The sequence below is a fragment of the Pogona vitticeps genome, chromosome 5 (assembly GCF_051106095.1).
Source record: "Pogona vitticeps strain Pit_001003342236 chromosome 5, PviZW2.1, whole genome shotgun sequence".
Classification (NCBI taxonomy): Eukaryota; Metazoa; Chordata; class Lepidosauria; order Squamata; family Agamidae; genus Pogona; species Pogona vitticeps.
Genome location: NC_135787.1, coordinates 180561164 through 180578219, shown reverse-complemented (window position 1 = coordinate 180578219; position 17056 = coordinate 180561164). Strand labels below are relative to the sequence as shown.

The following is a 17056-nucleotide window of genomic DNA, read 5'->3' as shown; positions in this document are numbered from 1 at the left end:
TCTTGACAGAATGGATGTACAGTGGTGCCTCGCACAGCAAAGTTAATCCGTTCCGGATTAACCCTCGCTGTGTGAAAGCATCGTTGAACGGGGCAAGAAAACCAACTGGAACACATTAAACAGTGTTTAATGCATTCCAATTGGGCTGAATACTCACCGTTCAACGATGCTTCCGGGTGGCTGGCAGCCATTTTCGCGCCCTCCCCTCGCTGAACGAGGGCGCGAAAATGGCTGCGATCAGCTGTCCGGGGAGTCCAAAATGGCCACCGGAACAGCCGAAATGGCCGGTCGCAGCGTTTTCGCGCCCTTGGTAAGCGAGGGGAGGGTGCGAAAAAGCTGCGCGCAGCCATTTCGGCTGTTCCGGCAGCGTTTTCGCGCCCTCCCCTCGCTTACCAAGGGCGTGAAAACGCTGCGCGCAGCCATTTTGGGGTCGCGCGCAGCCATTTTGGACCCACCAACCAGCTGATCGGCGGGGCGCAAGGCAAAGGTCGGTAAGCGAACCACTTACCGACCTTCGCTCTGTGAATTGTGCCCTATCCAGGTGCAGTTTTGCGATTGCAAAAACGGCACTGTTGCACAGATTCGTCGCTCTACAGAGCGACCGTTCTACGAGGCACCACTGTATTTCTCAAAATATTAAATTGTAAAAATGTGGAAGAAAATGGAATGCTAAGAAAATAATTTGACCTTTACTTGGTAAACTGCAATTCTTTTAAATAAACTCCCTGAACATTCACAATGTGGCACCTTAACAATGAAGTGTTATGTGATCTAGTAGCCAATTAAATATATTCTACTCTAAAATATTCCAAAGAGCATTATTTCTTGTGACTGATACAAATACAAAATGCAAATACTTCAGGCCACTTATGAGCGTGTAGATTTGTATATGTCACATTTCTCTGCTTCCATCCAAACTTGGGCAGGACCCTGCTACGTTCACAATAACTACTGACAGGTTTCACATGCATATGGTATGTCGCTTTCACAACAGACACTGGAGTACATAATTTTACTATTATTTTTACTACTATTCCTACTATTTTGTAAGAAATAGTAAGGAAGGAAAGGTGCAAGCTAGCTTAATCTACAAACTCAGTTTGCAGTTGAAGATACATACTTAAAAATACATTCATCCTTGTCTCCTCTCACATAAAGCTCTGTAAAAGCTCACTGCTAGGCAAGGAAGCTGTTCATGCAATGACTCCCACAGCACTCCCCGAGAGAGAGAACTAAAACAGCTTTGGAGTCAAACAGTGTCCTTGGGGAAGCTGGAAGATTGGAAAGCCAATGGGGGGCCGTCTAATCTAATAACAGATCACATCACAGACACATGTATGAGCTTGACAGAAGCAAATGCAACCACTTAACCTAGAGATGACAGCTGAAGCAGGCTAGTTTCACTGCAGCCCAAAAAGAGGAGAGTAGAAAAGAAGGACCAAGAATAGCAAGTCACTGCTAAAGCATACAACAAGGGAAAAGTTTGACTATATGTCATTGCTTCTTACTCTTCCAGTACAAGTGTTGGACAACAGAGAATTATTTTCTTTCTTAGTTACACTGATAGTATTGCACCATATTCACCCTGTGAAAAACGCTAGTAAAAGCTGACAGAATACCTAGCTACAAATCTTAGATCAAGTACATATTGTCTTTATGACTGCTTAGCTAAATACTGTATCTAAGTAACATTAGGGGGGTGGAAAATGTTACAAGAGGTTACTCTACAGAGCAAAGCACCAAATATGATGCTAAAATTCCCCAAATTCAGTCTTCATGCAATAATCTTCATGCATACTAATACTAGGCATCTGTAAGGCAATGGTGGGCATGACTAGAGCCAGTATTCCTCTCAACACCCCATTCTTACACAGACATCGCCTTTCCTTTCACAGAACCACATACACACATATTTTATCCCCACCCACCCCTCTTATCCATTCACTCATCTCTGTGTACTAAAATGCACTCTGGCTAGCACACTAAATAGCTGTTTGGCAGGCTAGATAGATCATCACTGTATCTATCTAATCCTCGCCTCTGGAACAACCTCCCTCCGGAGATTCGCGCGGCCCCCACGCTGGGCGCCTTTAAAAGTCAATTAAAAACATGGCTGTATATTCAGGCCTTCGCGCCAGTCAATATTTGATTTTTCTTTTTATTCTTCCTTTATTTATTTCTTATTCTGTCTTTGTATTGTATTTGTTATTGTATGATTTATGTACAGTGGGATCTTGACTTGAGAACTTAATCCGTATTGGAAGGCGGTTCTCAAGTCAAAAAGTCTGTAAGTCAAGTCTCCATTGACCTACAGTGCATTGAAAACCGATTAATCCCGTAACAGGCCGTTTTTGTTCCATTTTGGTTTTTTTCTGGTCTGTAAGTCAAATCTCAGTCTGCAAGTCAAACCTAAATTTTGCGGCCAGAGAAGTCTGTAACTCAAAAAGTCTGTAAGTCAAGCCGTCTGTAAGTCAAGGGTCCACTGTAATATTTTGTGTTATTTTATTTTTTATGTTATACTGGAAGCTGCCTAGAGTGGTCGTATAGACCAGATGGGCGGGGTACAAATCAAATCAAATAAATAAATAAATAGTAGTGCCTCAACTTACGACCATAATTCATTCCAGAAGATGGCCGTAACTCGAAATGGTTGTAAGTCGAAGCACCTTTTCCCACAGGAATACATTGAAATCCGATTATTCCATTCTGGTGGGAAAAAGTAATTTTAAAAAAATCCAAACAAATAGAGCAAGTCCCACTGGAACGTGATGGGGCTGAAAAATAATCACAAAACACACGCACCACACACAGCCAGCCTCATTAGAACATGGTGGGGTTGAAAAAAAATCACACACACACACACACACACACAAACACAAAACACCTACACACAGCAAGCCCCATCGGAATGCAATGGGGCTGAAAAAAACCAAAATAAAAACCCCGCAGCCACACACAGCCAACCTCACCGGAACACAATGGGGCTGAAAAAAACACACACACACACACCAAAAAACATCACAGCACAGAAACATAACCCCCCCAACCCAAACCCACCCTGCAAAACAAAGTACAATGTATTTACTCAGGAGCAGAAAGCACCACCAGGCAGTCCGAAGCTTCCTCCGACGCACACTCTCTAACCGCTGGGGCAAAAGAGCTACAAAGAAGCTCTTCATTGACCAACGGTTAGAACCTACATTTGAATCCCCCGCCTTTTTTCCCTCCCTCTTTTCTGTTTGCAACTTGAAGCTCTGGCTGCAAGTTAAAGCAAAATTTTGCGGCTTGAAATGGTCATATGTTGGGACGGTCGTAAGTTGAGGCACCACTGAATGTTATAAGGAGAACATTGTGGAGGGATGAATCTTTCTATGTGCCTTCCTTCTCAGCTAAATTCCCCCCTTTAGCCTGCCAAACAAGCAAGCAGAAGGATAATAGTGGGAAGGATTTAGAGCCTTGGGCATCCTCAGGCTCCTGAAGAAACGTACTGCCCACCTATGTATACCAGTTAGCAATTAGTGGGAATGTTAAAATACTCTATGCTGGAAAAACATACATTTGACTAAAACAAATGTATTTACCTCATATTTAAAAATGAACTCCTGGTCAGTAGCAATTTTTGGATGCAATTGACACTGCCCTCTGCTGATACTTTTAGAAATATTGTGAACAGCACTTTGAAGTAGCTTTGAATTAAGCCCAAAAATCTTTCTTGAGTTTTTCTAAGAGACTATTTTTCAGTGACTACTACTGTTTGTTTCTATCCTAGTCAAAGCTCCAAACCACTTAGCTAGCATCCCCTATCAAACTGGCTGGCAGAGTGGGGACAAATTTATCTGCTACTCCTCAACAAACTCACTTTGTTTTGATACTGGCCATGGAAGAAGTGACTCCTCCGTTAGCCTGCCCACTTAAGAATTGAGTTACTAAATACTAAAATACTAAAAGTAACATTTAAAATCCTGTTGTTGTACCATAAGGCATTACTACTAGAAAATAGTTATGAGTGAGACATGAAAAAGATGAGGACTACATAGCATAACATCACTTGCGCATAAGTGGTTTTTGTGGGGAGGTGGGGTTTAGACTATAACTCCCAGAATTCTTCAGCCAGTACGGTCAAATCAGAAAAGTAACTTCTCCAACCTCTGTTACAAAGCTTTTCTATTTGCATTAAAGACAACAGAAACAAATTATTTGATATTTGGAGTACAACATTGAAATACAGTTGCCTTGCAGCAGACTCATCACAAAGGCTGTTTCAATCATGTTCATTTCCCCGCAGTAAACATTAACAGAAACATGGAAATATTTTACCCCAAAACTGACAACTCCCAATGCTTTGTGGCACAATCTTGACACATGTTTTTGCTCTAAGACAAATAGGCAAATTAACCCAAAGCATATTTAAATAGTGCACCAGAATGATTCTCAGCTAGGCTTCCATTTTCAAAATTACTTTAGAGCACATTATAATTAGCAGAAGTACTTTAATCATGTAGCCTACAAAAAAAAAAAAAAAGAATAGCCAATGCTGTTCCAGCCCAGTGACCGATTTTTGCATGCTGTGCAATAAAATATAAATAAATAATGAAGCAGGTGCTGTAGATGTCAATCACAATATAAAAATTAAGCCATTCTTAGTATTTATGGCAGAAAAAGCCAAAACAGTTAAGTATTTTCCTGACATTGTCATGTTGACCAGAACTCGTAGGTCTGTGACTTAAAGTCCTAGGTGCAATCTGCTTGATTCAACCCTTTCTATATGCCGCATCCCTGCCAGAAATTGCCATTCAAATTGGAATGCCTCTTAGAATATATAATCCTGCTGCACAACTTTGTGTGCACAATGGTGATGACATCAGCAACAGCAGCAAACTATCACTGATTAAAGACTTCCTTTGGTGTTAATCTGCAAAATTGGCTTTAAACAACAAAGATTTAATTTAATCAGTAGCATGTTTCCACTGGTCATGATGTCATCCTCTTTGCAGGAATGGAGCTGTGTACAGTAGCAGGTCTAACAACAGCGGAAAGACCACATGTCCCATCCAAAACAATACAGTATAAGCTTTTGGAGAATGTAGTTGACTTCATCAACTACATCTGATTAACTGAATTACAGTACATAAAACTTCACTCCAAGAATAACTTGTTAGTCTTTAAGGTGCCAAAAAACTGCATTCTTTTTGCAGCAACAGACCAAAACCAAAGTAGATGTTATAAAAGCAGAGGGGAAAACACAAAATCTACATATACACAAGAGTTTTATTTTTCAGTCATTCGTTTAATAGATTTCTCTTCCACTTTTCTAATTGTTTGAATATACAACTAAGTTAGACAAATCAATGGCCACAAATTACGGTCAGAATGAATTCTATTTTTTTTAATAGTTTGATGTCATACAACAAGGTCTCATGTTTATCCACATTTGGCTTTGTTGGGGTTTACATTGAAGCTCTACTTTTAACCTTCCAATGTTCTCATGCAGATCTCCGTTCAGAGTGAGATCCCCTCCCCACCTCAATTAAAACAATCAGAATCACAGGAGGCATACTCATGCTGTTCCTGTATTCTGGACATGAGTTATGAATTAGAATAAAAACATTGGGATATGTGTAAAATAATAATTTTACATATTTTCTAAAACAAAAAGCTGTTAGAATTTATTTCCTCCTTATTTAGCACTTAGATTTCACATTTATCTTTTCACTTACTCAGAAAAGTCATAGAAACCTTGCTTACATTAGTTCTCTTTATTGGTAAAAGGAACTGAACTCAGGAACGAAACTACTCACGTGATATCACTGCGCTGGTAGCAACCTTGAAGTAGACATGCAATAAGATCACTGATGAAGTCCACATCATCACTGAAAAGGGCTACTTCTAGTTCCTAGTAAGAGAAAGAGTGGTTAAGTATATTTCTACAAAATTCCTTTAAGATGACTGCAGCTAGAAAACTACCTATCAACAGTGTGCTCTATCAGAAAAAAAAATTCCATTATCATTCACACAGCATTTAAAGTTTGTTAACCACTTTACAATCTTTACTTCATGAACTTCTAGACCAATGATATGAAACTACTCTTTTTGATTTATATATAAAGGAACTGGTAGTATGGTAGTACCTACAGTTATCTAGCATGACAATGGATAAGCTTGAATTAAAATATGATTTCCAACCCTTCTCTGATATAATGTAAAAGCACCTACATTTCAATCAACTTTTTCTATAAAAAATAACTGGGATAAATGCTAATAAAACAATCTGTAATTATTTTAAAGTTATGCTTATAGCTGCTTCCTCCATTCCTGTCTTTATTTGCTAAAATAAATACTAAACAATCCATGAGAAAGACTTGTAATCATATATGTATGTATATATATTGTAGTTCCATGGAAACAAAGAAAACAACACACAGGTTCCTGCAAATCTTATTTTTTTAAAAAACAATAAGCTTCTAGCCCTTATTATTGAAAAGATACTATAACATTGAGTGGCCAATGCTTCTTGAAATATCAGGAACCAGAGAGGTATAACTACAAGGTATTTCCCAATCAGAATCTGAAATGTCAATGCCTTGCACAAAACCTTTTCAGGATGAGAATAACAGGGAGTTTATAATTGGATTTAGACAGTATCATGTGCAATACTGTATAAACTCATCTTACACACAGTATTCCCAATATGTTTTTTAACCTCAGAGGACCAATTCAAAAACAATGATAAAGTACAGTTTACTGTGACAATAAGTTGCAGAGAACCTCAGGTTCACATATTCCAGTTACTCACCTCTCCTGTTAACTATGAGAAGGAGAATGGAAAAAATGTTTGTTTCTTATTAACCGCAGTTTAGTCTTATGTCCAAACTCTAAACTCTGGTTAATCTCAATTGTAATTTAGTGAACCAAGACAACTTCAAAGTCCACAATCTAAAGGCAACTTGTTTCAAACAAACTATAATAAAAAGTAGCCATTGTTATTGTTTATTCTCTGTATTTAGTACTACTGTATATGCAGCTTCAACCACATCAGACTCACTACTCCATCCATCAGGAGACACTGAAAAAAAATAGGGTAAATTTACTTTTGAAGTGCCTACTAACAACCTAGATTATGTGTACAGAAGAATGTACAATATCATCTTTTTCAGTGGAATGCCAACAAAGTCATAATAAAATATGCTACATTACTGATAAAATAATAAACATACAGTAATTTTATGATACTTCTTACACTCAACTTTCTTATAGAGCATGTTAATTTTATGGTACTGTACTTTGAAATTATTGTTCTTGCTGGGTATCTATAAAGGATTATTATATCTTCTTTGAGGCCAATGCCAGCAGAAAAATAATTCTTTTCCTGTTTGTGCAAAAATAAGTTAAAAATAAGTTTCTAATCTTCATTATGTGACTTTAAGCACACATATTGCACCCCCAGCAAGCTGGGTACTCGTTTTACTGACCTCGGAAGTATAGAAGGCTGAGTCAACCTTGAGCCAGCTACCTGGGATTGAACCCCAGGTCGTGAGCACAGTTTTGGCTGCAGTACAGCGGTTTAACCACTGCGCCACGAGGCTAAATATACTTCATAGTTATATTGTGATGTGACAATATAACCACAAAGAATAATTTTGAAATTTTAATCAGTTCTCTCTCTCTCTCTCTCTCTCTCTCTCACACACACACACACAAACACACACACACACACACACACAGAGACCCATTTGTGCAATGCACTATTCTGGGAGGTTCACAACATCATAAAATAAACAAAACGTACCGTATTACAATGAGGAGTTAAAACAGTCAAAAAAATTAAAACAGATGGGACCAAAAGCACATTGTCTCTGTAGAGTCAAAAAGACAGAAGAGATAAATAATGAAATCATACAAACACAGACACAGAGATGTAATGATCCTAAAATTTGTGTTTTTAAAAAACACTTATATTCTGTCTTTATTCCTGGGAGTTCTAGACAATGAACTGTCCTTGTCAATTTAATTTTTGTTATTTGGAAATTGTACATCCTATATTTTTGAAATGGGTGTCAAGTGTCAAATGTTTGTTGATCTTATCGTAATTACATAACAAAATCTTCAAATCTTTCAGGAGCTAAACAAAAGCAACACCTGGTAACTATAAACAGGGGACTCCATGAATCTGCGTCTGTTTTACATCAGTGTGCATACCTACACCACTGGGTTACACTCCCTCAAATAACAGAAGTGCAGTGCTTGGGTGAGTTCCTGGGTTCATCTCTGAACCTGGATGCACAGGTTTCGGTGGTGGCCAGGAATGCCTTTGCACAGTTAAAACTGTGTGCCAGCTGTGCCCATTCCTGCAGGGGTCTGATCTGACCATGGTGACACATGCCTTAGTTACATCCTGGCTGGATTACATGTGGAGCTGCCTGTGGAAAGTGGGAAACTTCAGCGGGTCCAAAATGCAGCAGTCAGATTGTTAACTGGGACTGGTTACAGGGATCACATAACCCTCCTGCTACAGCCACTCCTCTGGCTGCCAATCAGCCAGACTCTGGACCTCCCCTGTTACAGTAGCTCCAACGGCTGCTGATCCATTTCCAGGCACAATTCGAAATGCTGATTTTAACCTATAAATCCCTAAATGGCTTGGGTCCAATCTCAAGGAGTGCATCTGTCTTTACGAGACTGTCCTGATTATCAGGAGAGGCCTTTCTCTCTGTCCCACCATCTTCACAGATGTGCTTGGTGAGGACACAGGCGAGGACCTTCTCTGCTGCTGCTCTCAGACTCTGGAACTCCCTCCCAGGAGAGGTCAAGCTGGTCCCATCTTCCCTGTCCTTCCACATGCAGATGAAGACCTTTCTCTTCAGGCAAGCTTTCAGTTATTGACCCGCTGTCTGCGAAGGGATTTCTAAATCAATTGTTGTGCCTTGTTGCTTTTAAAGATATTTTGAGTATTGCATTTATTTACTATTTTTATTATAATACTTGTTTAATTCTTTTAAAATATTTGTACACTTACAATTTTTAGCTTTTAAATATTATCTTTTTAATTATGTAATCCACCTTGGGTCCTTCTCAAGGAAAAGGGCACAGTAAAATATTTTAAATAAATTAAAATAAATATACCAGTCAATGCCATTTTCCTTTGAAATATCAGTGAGCACCCATATGCAAAGGATGCCTGATACACAGTATGTACATGTACTATAGGACTGTTTGGGGAGGTTTGGGAAGATTTACTACACAGGTAGAACTTAATGTTCCTACAGTTGCCAATTTACATACACTTTTCTTAGGATGGGGTACAACATAGCCCCTTTACTGGATTAATTTTAGTTGATAAAGTGCAAGAATAAAATTCTAGGGGCAAAATGTTTAAAAGTTTCAATCCTAAACATGAAGGCTAATACAGGAAAGTGAGGAAGAGTTGTAAAGGGGAAAATAAAAAATACAAAGAACTGTTACTTTTTAGAACTGCTGAGAGAGAGAGAGAGAGGGAGAGAGAGAGAGAATAAGCATGATTTTCACCAGCTCGACTGCACAGTGCTCAGTCTTGAGACAGGGCAATAAGTGACTCTCTCTCCACATCCCCCTCAGTCCTTTGTTGTTCCCTTTTCTCCCTGAGCACTGAGCTGTGAGCACAGAGAGCTCAACCTTGCCAAAATGCTTTGGGGACAGAATAGAAAGGAAACAGAGGAGGCAGCAGACCAACACAGTATGTGCACAGGGCCAGTGGGAGGATGTACAAAATGGAGACATACAGTTTGTTTATTCATTTAAAATATTTATATCCACCTTTCTCCTAAAAAGGTTCCTCTTCCACCCATCTATACATTCACAGATCACTGGACAGGAAGGAGAAGCCATATTCTTCCTCCCACTCTTCCAGCTGGCGTCACAGCTCATTAGGAAAAAGCCTGTTTAACATCTCTCCCTCCCCTCCCCATGACTAAATCCCTTGGAGTCTTACAATGGCTGTTGGGAAAACACTATTGCATACATCAAGGGTACCCACCTCACTAAGGATAAGCAGGGCCTGCAGCAGGGCTAGAATGGATATGGCATGAAGGTAGTTTCAGACTGTTAGATAGTAGACTTGGAAATAATTCAGACTCAGTAAAATGTGCTCTGGGCATCTCACTGAATCTCCAACTCTGTTCTGGTAACAATAGTTATCTGAACATTAAGTCACCTGATACATACTAATTGGGAATAGTTCCAAGTGATCAGGTTTATCTACTGGGTGAACATAATCTAAAAGTAAAAAATAAATCAGACTGACTACAAATCTAAAAGAGATTTCTTCCAATTGCAAAATATGTTTAAGAATAACAGAGAAGCAGGTCAAATAAATTGTCTCTATAACGTTATTCAATGACAGTGGAGACAATGATCAATTATTTTTATGAGAAGAATTACTCTGCTAATTTAAAACAATGCTAAGGAACAAAATAGTGTAAAAGCTACAATTAAAAACCAACTGGAAACCATTATGACAATGTTATTCAATTGTAAATATATACTGAAATGGAAATTCTTATTTAATTAAGATGCAACCATTCACTGTAAAATATATACAATAGCTACACGCACGCACACACGCACGCACACACACGTTTCCATGACTGAGCAGGAATTTGAACCCAAGTCTCCTGAGTCCTAGTCCATCACTCTATCCACCACACCGAGAATTCCACCATAACTTTACTTAAATCAAAATATTAAAATCTCAATGTAATGTAAACTTGCTCAATCTGCAGAATACAGATAATCTATTATTTTCTTATTTCACATTAGAAATATAAAAATTACAAACTAAGAAACCTAAAATATAGCTAATACCTCTTTCACTGTGTTTTTGCATTTAGCGCTCCTATTTCAGTACTCCTAAAAACTACAGCAATATCTCAAAGAAGCCTTCTTGTTGGTCAGTTTTGTTCAACAGAATACCATACTTTCCTTTCCTACTGTTTCCTTGTTTTTTTAATTGCATTTTATTCCAACACCGTGTCACAAACAATCTGAAAACAACATACTTCTTTTTTAAAGTAATGGAGCAATTACATATGACAACTGTGCTGAACAGAGAAAGGATACAGCACCACTAGAACTCAAAAAGGTTACTTTTTGGACTTTAACTCCAGAATTGCTGTACCCAAAAAAACTACTTTTTCAAACTGTGGATAGAATTGTGCCAGAAGGATGGACACATATCTACATTCAACATGTGAGGGGAAAGGGAAAGCACCTCATCAGAAACAATGAAAACCATGTAACAACTGAATGCCAATTGCTGCCTATATCCATGAAGAAAGCGAAAGTATGTGTATGCACATACATACACCTCATATGTGAAGTGAAACTAGAACATTATTTCAGTCCATTGGCCACAGTGGTTCAGCCAACAATGATTCTTCTATATGCAAGACCCCTGCCAGCCCTAAAGGTAGGAAGAAACTGTCCGTATGCTGCTCACAACCACTATTTTGGAGCACAAATACACATGAAGAAAGAAGAAGAGACCCACTCACAACATACAGCCACATAATTCACTGGGCAAAACATAGACAGTACACAGTTTTCCTAAGATATGATGAACAATGGTGAAGGAAGTTACAGTCCAACACATTCATGGGTTGGACCAGATTAGGAATTCATGTGACACCAGATTAGGAATGGCTGCTGTAAAACACGGGATTAGAAAGTATATGGAAATTTGAGCCTCATTCACTTTTTGCATGTCACAGGCAAAAGAATGCCATTTTTAGGACTCAAACACACAGTATGAGTGCCTCAGGACAGCTCCTTAATCAATTAGCCATAGTAATAGAAAAGAAACAGGCACATTCTTGGTCATTTGTAGAGATGGGGGTATTCATAGATGAATACGAATATCTCCCAGTAGGTGGAAACAACGAGGGTCCTGCCCTATGGAGCTGGACCGTCCACTCACCCTCCGGCTGGAGGCAGGATGACAAGCTTCTCTGCCAGGTCACACAGTGGATAATCCATTGCGGAGCACAGCACAATAGGAAGATGCTACTGCACCCACGGCAGCGGCCAAATGGTGAGTGGACACTTATTTCCACCTGTAGGGAGATATTCATATTTGTCTACGGATACAAACACCCCCTTCTCTAGTCTTTTGTATTTCCTCTATAGCCACCTACAAGACCACCATTGCTGATGCTAGTAACAGAGAGGCTATGCTCACATTTCAAATGCAGAGTCTCTGGATCTAATTCACAGTAGAATTTTAGAGTAAGGAAAGGTGGGAGGGGATCGAACACCAAGCACAGCTGTGTCAGTCCATAAGAATGATGCACCATAACCCAATAGCGTTCAGCAGCACTCCCTAGACTAGAGATGGGAACAAGCTACCAAAATGCTGGTTCATCCTAGTTTGTGGTCCATCAAAGTTGACAAACCACAAATTTTGTCTCCGTGAACCAACAAACCATGAATCGGTTCATTGGGTTTCTTTTAAGACACCCTGAGGCTGTCTTAAAAAAATAAAGGCTAGCACCTCCCACACAGCCTGCTTTCTTTGCCTGTTTCACCTGCCCCTTTTGTCTCCTTCTTTCGGCTGCCACCATCCACACTGCCTTTGCCACTGTCCACTGTCCTATGCTGCTGCCATCCACCACCATTCGCTGCCATGGCCTCAGCCACCATGGCCTGCCGTAAAGGAATCTGGGATGCCCTTTGCAAAGATGGTGGCTGCGGCTTCTCTGCCCTAAGGGGAGCCACAGACACCATCTTTGCAAGGGCAGCCAGTGTCCCTTATGGCAGTCGGTGGCAATGGAGGCCGCCACACTGGAAAGTGATGGATGGCAGCAGTGCCAGGCAGTGGTGGATGGTGGTAGGGAGGGGCACAGGGCAGGCTATGGGGCTTGCTGTCCGTCCATTGGCCTGCTGATCAGCTGTTTGGTGGGCCCATAGGCAGAATGGAAAGGCCACAGGCAGAAATATGCATACACCACAGAATTGCACATACACACACCTTCCTAGGGGGACGAATAAAAAAAGAGAAATATTCATCCCTTCATATTCACCAAGGTCTGTGGAACTGACAAATACAAAGGGATGAATATTAAGCAAATTAGCAATTTTAATGAATATAGAGATTCGGTTTTTTATTCATCCCCATGTCTAGTCTAGGTGGCCTGCCAAGGAATCTGAGTGAGCAGAGGAGGAGAGGTTGCTGTCCCTGAGCCCATCAAGATTTCTGTCTGCCTCTTCACCCTAGTGACCATCCTCAGGCCAGCTAACTCTCCAACTATCATTCCATAGTACAGAGTCACAACATATGTGCAAAATCAAAATCTTTACTGAACTTCATCTAGTGTGGAGCCTGAATGCTTAAAGCACAGCAGTTACCAACTAGTTACCTCAGCAGTACTTCACCTTGATATTGGCTCAACAGACAGCAGGCATAATGCCCTTCATGTCACAAACTCCATGGAATATTCTCACCTGTGGTGGATCTGTCCAACGTCATGAAAAGATAGAGGTGCCGAGAATGGGCTGTTTATTCAAATTGCTCCCTCAATAAAGCACAATTGTCCCCCTGCTTCCAAGCAACCAAAGTTCCCCTTTGCAGAATCTAACTGTAACCAGTTGAGTCTAGAGAGCTATAACTTATGCCACATAGTCAACTATCTGCGGAATTTTCATGCCACTGTTAGTGTGTTAGATCCGGTGTCCCCAACACCAGTACTGGTCCATGGCACGATGAGGCAGCGAAAACAGATCTCCCGCCCCTCCACACGCATGGATGCCCCACCCACCCATGAATGCAGGCACTGGTGCCCCACCCATTCTCGTGCACACCCACCTGCCCATGCAAGGAAACAGATCTCCCGCCCACCACATTCACGCATGCTCACCCGCACATGCACACACTAGTGCCCCACCCACTCTCGCATACGCTCCACCCACTCAAGCATGTGCGTGGGTGCTCTGCCCACCCACGCACAGACCCCACCCCTCCAACCGGTCTGCAGTTCGGAAAAGTTTGGGGACCACTGTGTTAGATGACTGAATCACACTGTATTCTATACTTTAAATATGACAACATGGCAATCACTTTAAAAGCTTGATACGCAAACTAGAAAGATATGTTCATTACAAAAAAAAAATCAAGGAAGATGGGGCTCCCAGTGGATAAGGGTCATGGTCAACGTTCCCTCTAAGTTTCTCTCCCACTGAATGGGAGCCTCTTCTGTCTGCGTGGGCGTAGGAAGGGCTTCATTTGAAATGGGAAATAAGCAAGCCAGCTACCTGTGCTCAACCGGATGGATCTCTGGGCAAGTGTGTGCGCAGCTGAGAGGGAACATGGGCCATGGTAGCTACATATTATCTCCAGTATTAGAGACTATATGGTTCTGTATCTCAATTGCTCAGCAACAAAAAAAGAGATGATGCCTTTATATCCTGCTTCTGAACTTCCCACAGATACCTAGTTGGCTATTGTAAGAAAAGAATGCAGGACCAGATGGGCCTTTGATCCAATCCAGTACAGGAATTTTTATATATTTAGACACAAACATGTACATATAAAACACAAACATGTACACATGTACATATTACAAGCTCACTTTGCATGCATACAGACCAGAACTCCACCTCTTGTATATGTAATATACTTTACAAAGGACACGTACCTTCAGAAATTCCACCTACAGAATTTTAGATCTGAAATGTAAGAAATTGTGCTCACGTCTACTCACTGTAACAACTTAAATGAGAATAAACACTGCCCACTGAGTTATAGATCTTTGCTTCAGCTAAATGAAATCTGGGGAGTTCAGACATTTTTTCTTGATTATCAAAGAGTGTTTACTCTGTATAAATATGAAAAAATGTGTACAGTGTGATGTCTGTTTTTACATTTAGGCAAGGCAAAGCCTGGCCTATCAGTAGTTCTACAGATCAGTTTGATATTACATCAGCCTTCACCTCCTGCTGGGATTGAGGAATTGTAGTCCCTTGTACACACTACATCCCAAGAGCAGTGTGCTCTCCGCTTCCATCTGCATTAATTCCCCTTGCAAGCAATTTGGCAAAGCTACTTTCATTTCAAGCTCACTGTTTGTTCAATTTTTTAATGGTCTAATAAAGGTATTGTCTACTCTTGTATCCATGTACTTTCATTTGTGCATCACTCCCCTGTCACAGCTGCTGTTAAAAGGTTCTCTGATTTCCCATCATCTTCACTTCCCTGCAGCCCTTGTAGGCAATTGCAGAGCAAAAGGACCATATACTACCCACTTTCAATAAGACACTGAAGTGCTTTATAGCTTCCTGAATTGTAAGCCCCTCTGCTGCTGCCCCCAATTCTGTATTTGAACTGCCTCTACAGAAAAGACAAAAGACAGTATCAGAGTTAGGAGTCAAGAAACACACACACACCCCTCTTTGCAGCCAATGGAAACTGAATCGATGGCCCTCTTCAAGGATATAGCTTCTTGGCACTTCATCTCCTGACAACAGTTAGTTCTGAAGGAGTTGGGCATTGTTAAGAAAGCTGAAACTTTCTCACAGAAGAAAGGGGAAGAACTTTTCACAACCTTCAGCATTGTTCAGCAGCACCAAAAGATGGTATCTTAAACCTACTCTTTTCACTCTTCCTTATACACTCGTCTCTTCAATCAAGAGCCAGACACAAGGAAAACGAGGAATAGATGTGCTTCACTTTCGGCTTCCTTTTAATGACACTGCTACTTCCAGACTTCATGATTTGGTTCCTCCCTCAACCTTTTTATAACTACACATAGGAAGATGTTTGGAAAGCATGAGAACAAGGGTATAATGTTACAATAGAGACTTATAGTAGAAGTATGAGGTGATAGCTTTATTACAAAAAGGTTATAAACTAAAAGCCTCAAAGTAATTGTGATACTTCTTTCACAGTGGATAGGCAAATCAAAACAGCTGCAGCAAGTCCCTCTGTACAGCAAAATGGGGGAAAAATAAAAGTTAAATCTTTCCTATCATTAGGGGGAAAAAACAGAACAAAATGGCTTCACTTACTTTCTTCCAGTGGCATACTTTGGCTCAATTTAACTGGATTCCATGTTTAAAAGTACACCTTCAACACAGAAACAAATGAAACAGGGCAATGCTTATGAAGGCTGTTAAGTGTTGTCAACTTACAACTGACTTATAACAACCATAATAGGGCTTTCAAGCGTTTTCCACAAGTGACTAAAGAATGATCCTACATGCTCAAATTAGTATGTTTATATAGTTCAACAGTACTTTAATAGTACCCAAGCATCCCACACAAAATGTGTACTAAGAACTATTACACCCTTCTTTATATAGGTCACATATACCAAAAATACTGATCACACAATCAAATACCAATTAAAACACTTGAAAATTAATCAGCTATATTCTGAAGCACCTCATATGCAATCTGTCAACTACATTGGGAGAGAAAACAAGTTTGTTTTGAAATACAATAGTATTTATCATCAAGGATTAGAAAGTGATTTTAAAAATGAAGCACTGTGAACTACTCTTTTTTGAATGAAAACTATTTCCATTTTCACAAAATATTCTCTTTTTCCCTACATTAAAATGTTTCAAACATATTTCTTCCCCATTTTTAGGCTTTAGAAAAAGGCATTCAATTTGTACCAGACCTAATAAGAGAATCCATGAACTCAGAATCTCTATACAGTACTGTATTTTAGTCAGTTCTGTGGCAGCATTGACAGCAGACAAAGCATCTGGACACCATGCTGTTTTCTCCCACCACAACTAATAGTCTTGTCCAACCCTTTAAATAATCCCTTTCCCCCCAGAGCATAGGATCTATCCCGCTTATCCATATGTCTCTCTTCCTGGTTGAAAGGGGTATCAGGTTGAATGAGGCAACGAGCCATGTTGTAAATCCAAAAGGATAAGAAGGTACAGAATGTCCACTGTGCATATAATTTAATTAATTATTTTTACTTGTTTAAAGTACAGTATGTTTATCAGATCTTATTCTGACAAGGGTAGCTGTAGCACTTCAGCATGAAGCCAGATAAAGGCAACTTTATTTACAACA

General features: G+C 40.0%; 1 protein-coding gene across 1 annotated transcript in view; it reads right to left on the bottom strand.

Annotated features, from left to right (window-relative positions):
• CECR2 (CECR2 histone acetyl-lysine reader) overlaps positions 1–17056 on the bottom strand; it is a 147433-nt gene that overhangs the window by 72651 nt on the left and 57726 nt on the right. Inside the window, exon 2 of the mRNA XM_020789089.3 lies at positions 5799–5893. Within this exon, the coding sequence (XP_020644748.3) occupies positions 5799–5893 (95 nt within the window). The remainder of the gene's footprint in view (positions 1–5798; positions 5894–17056) is intronic.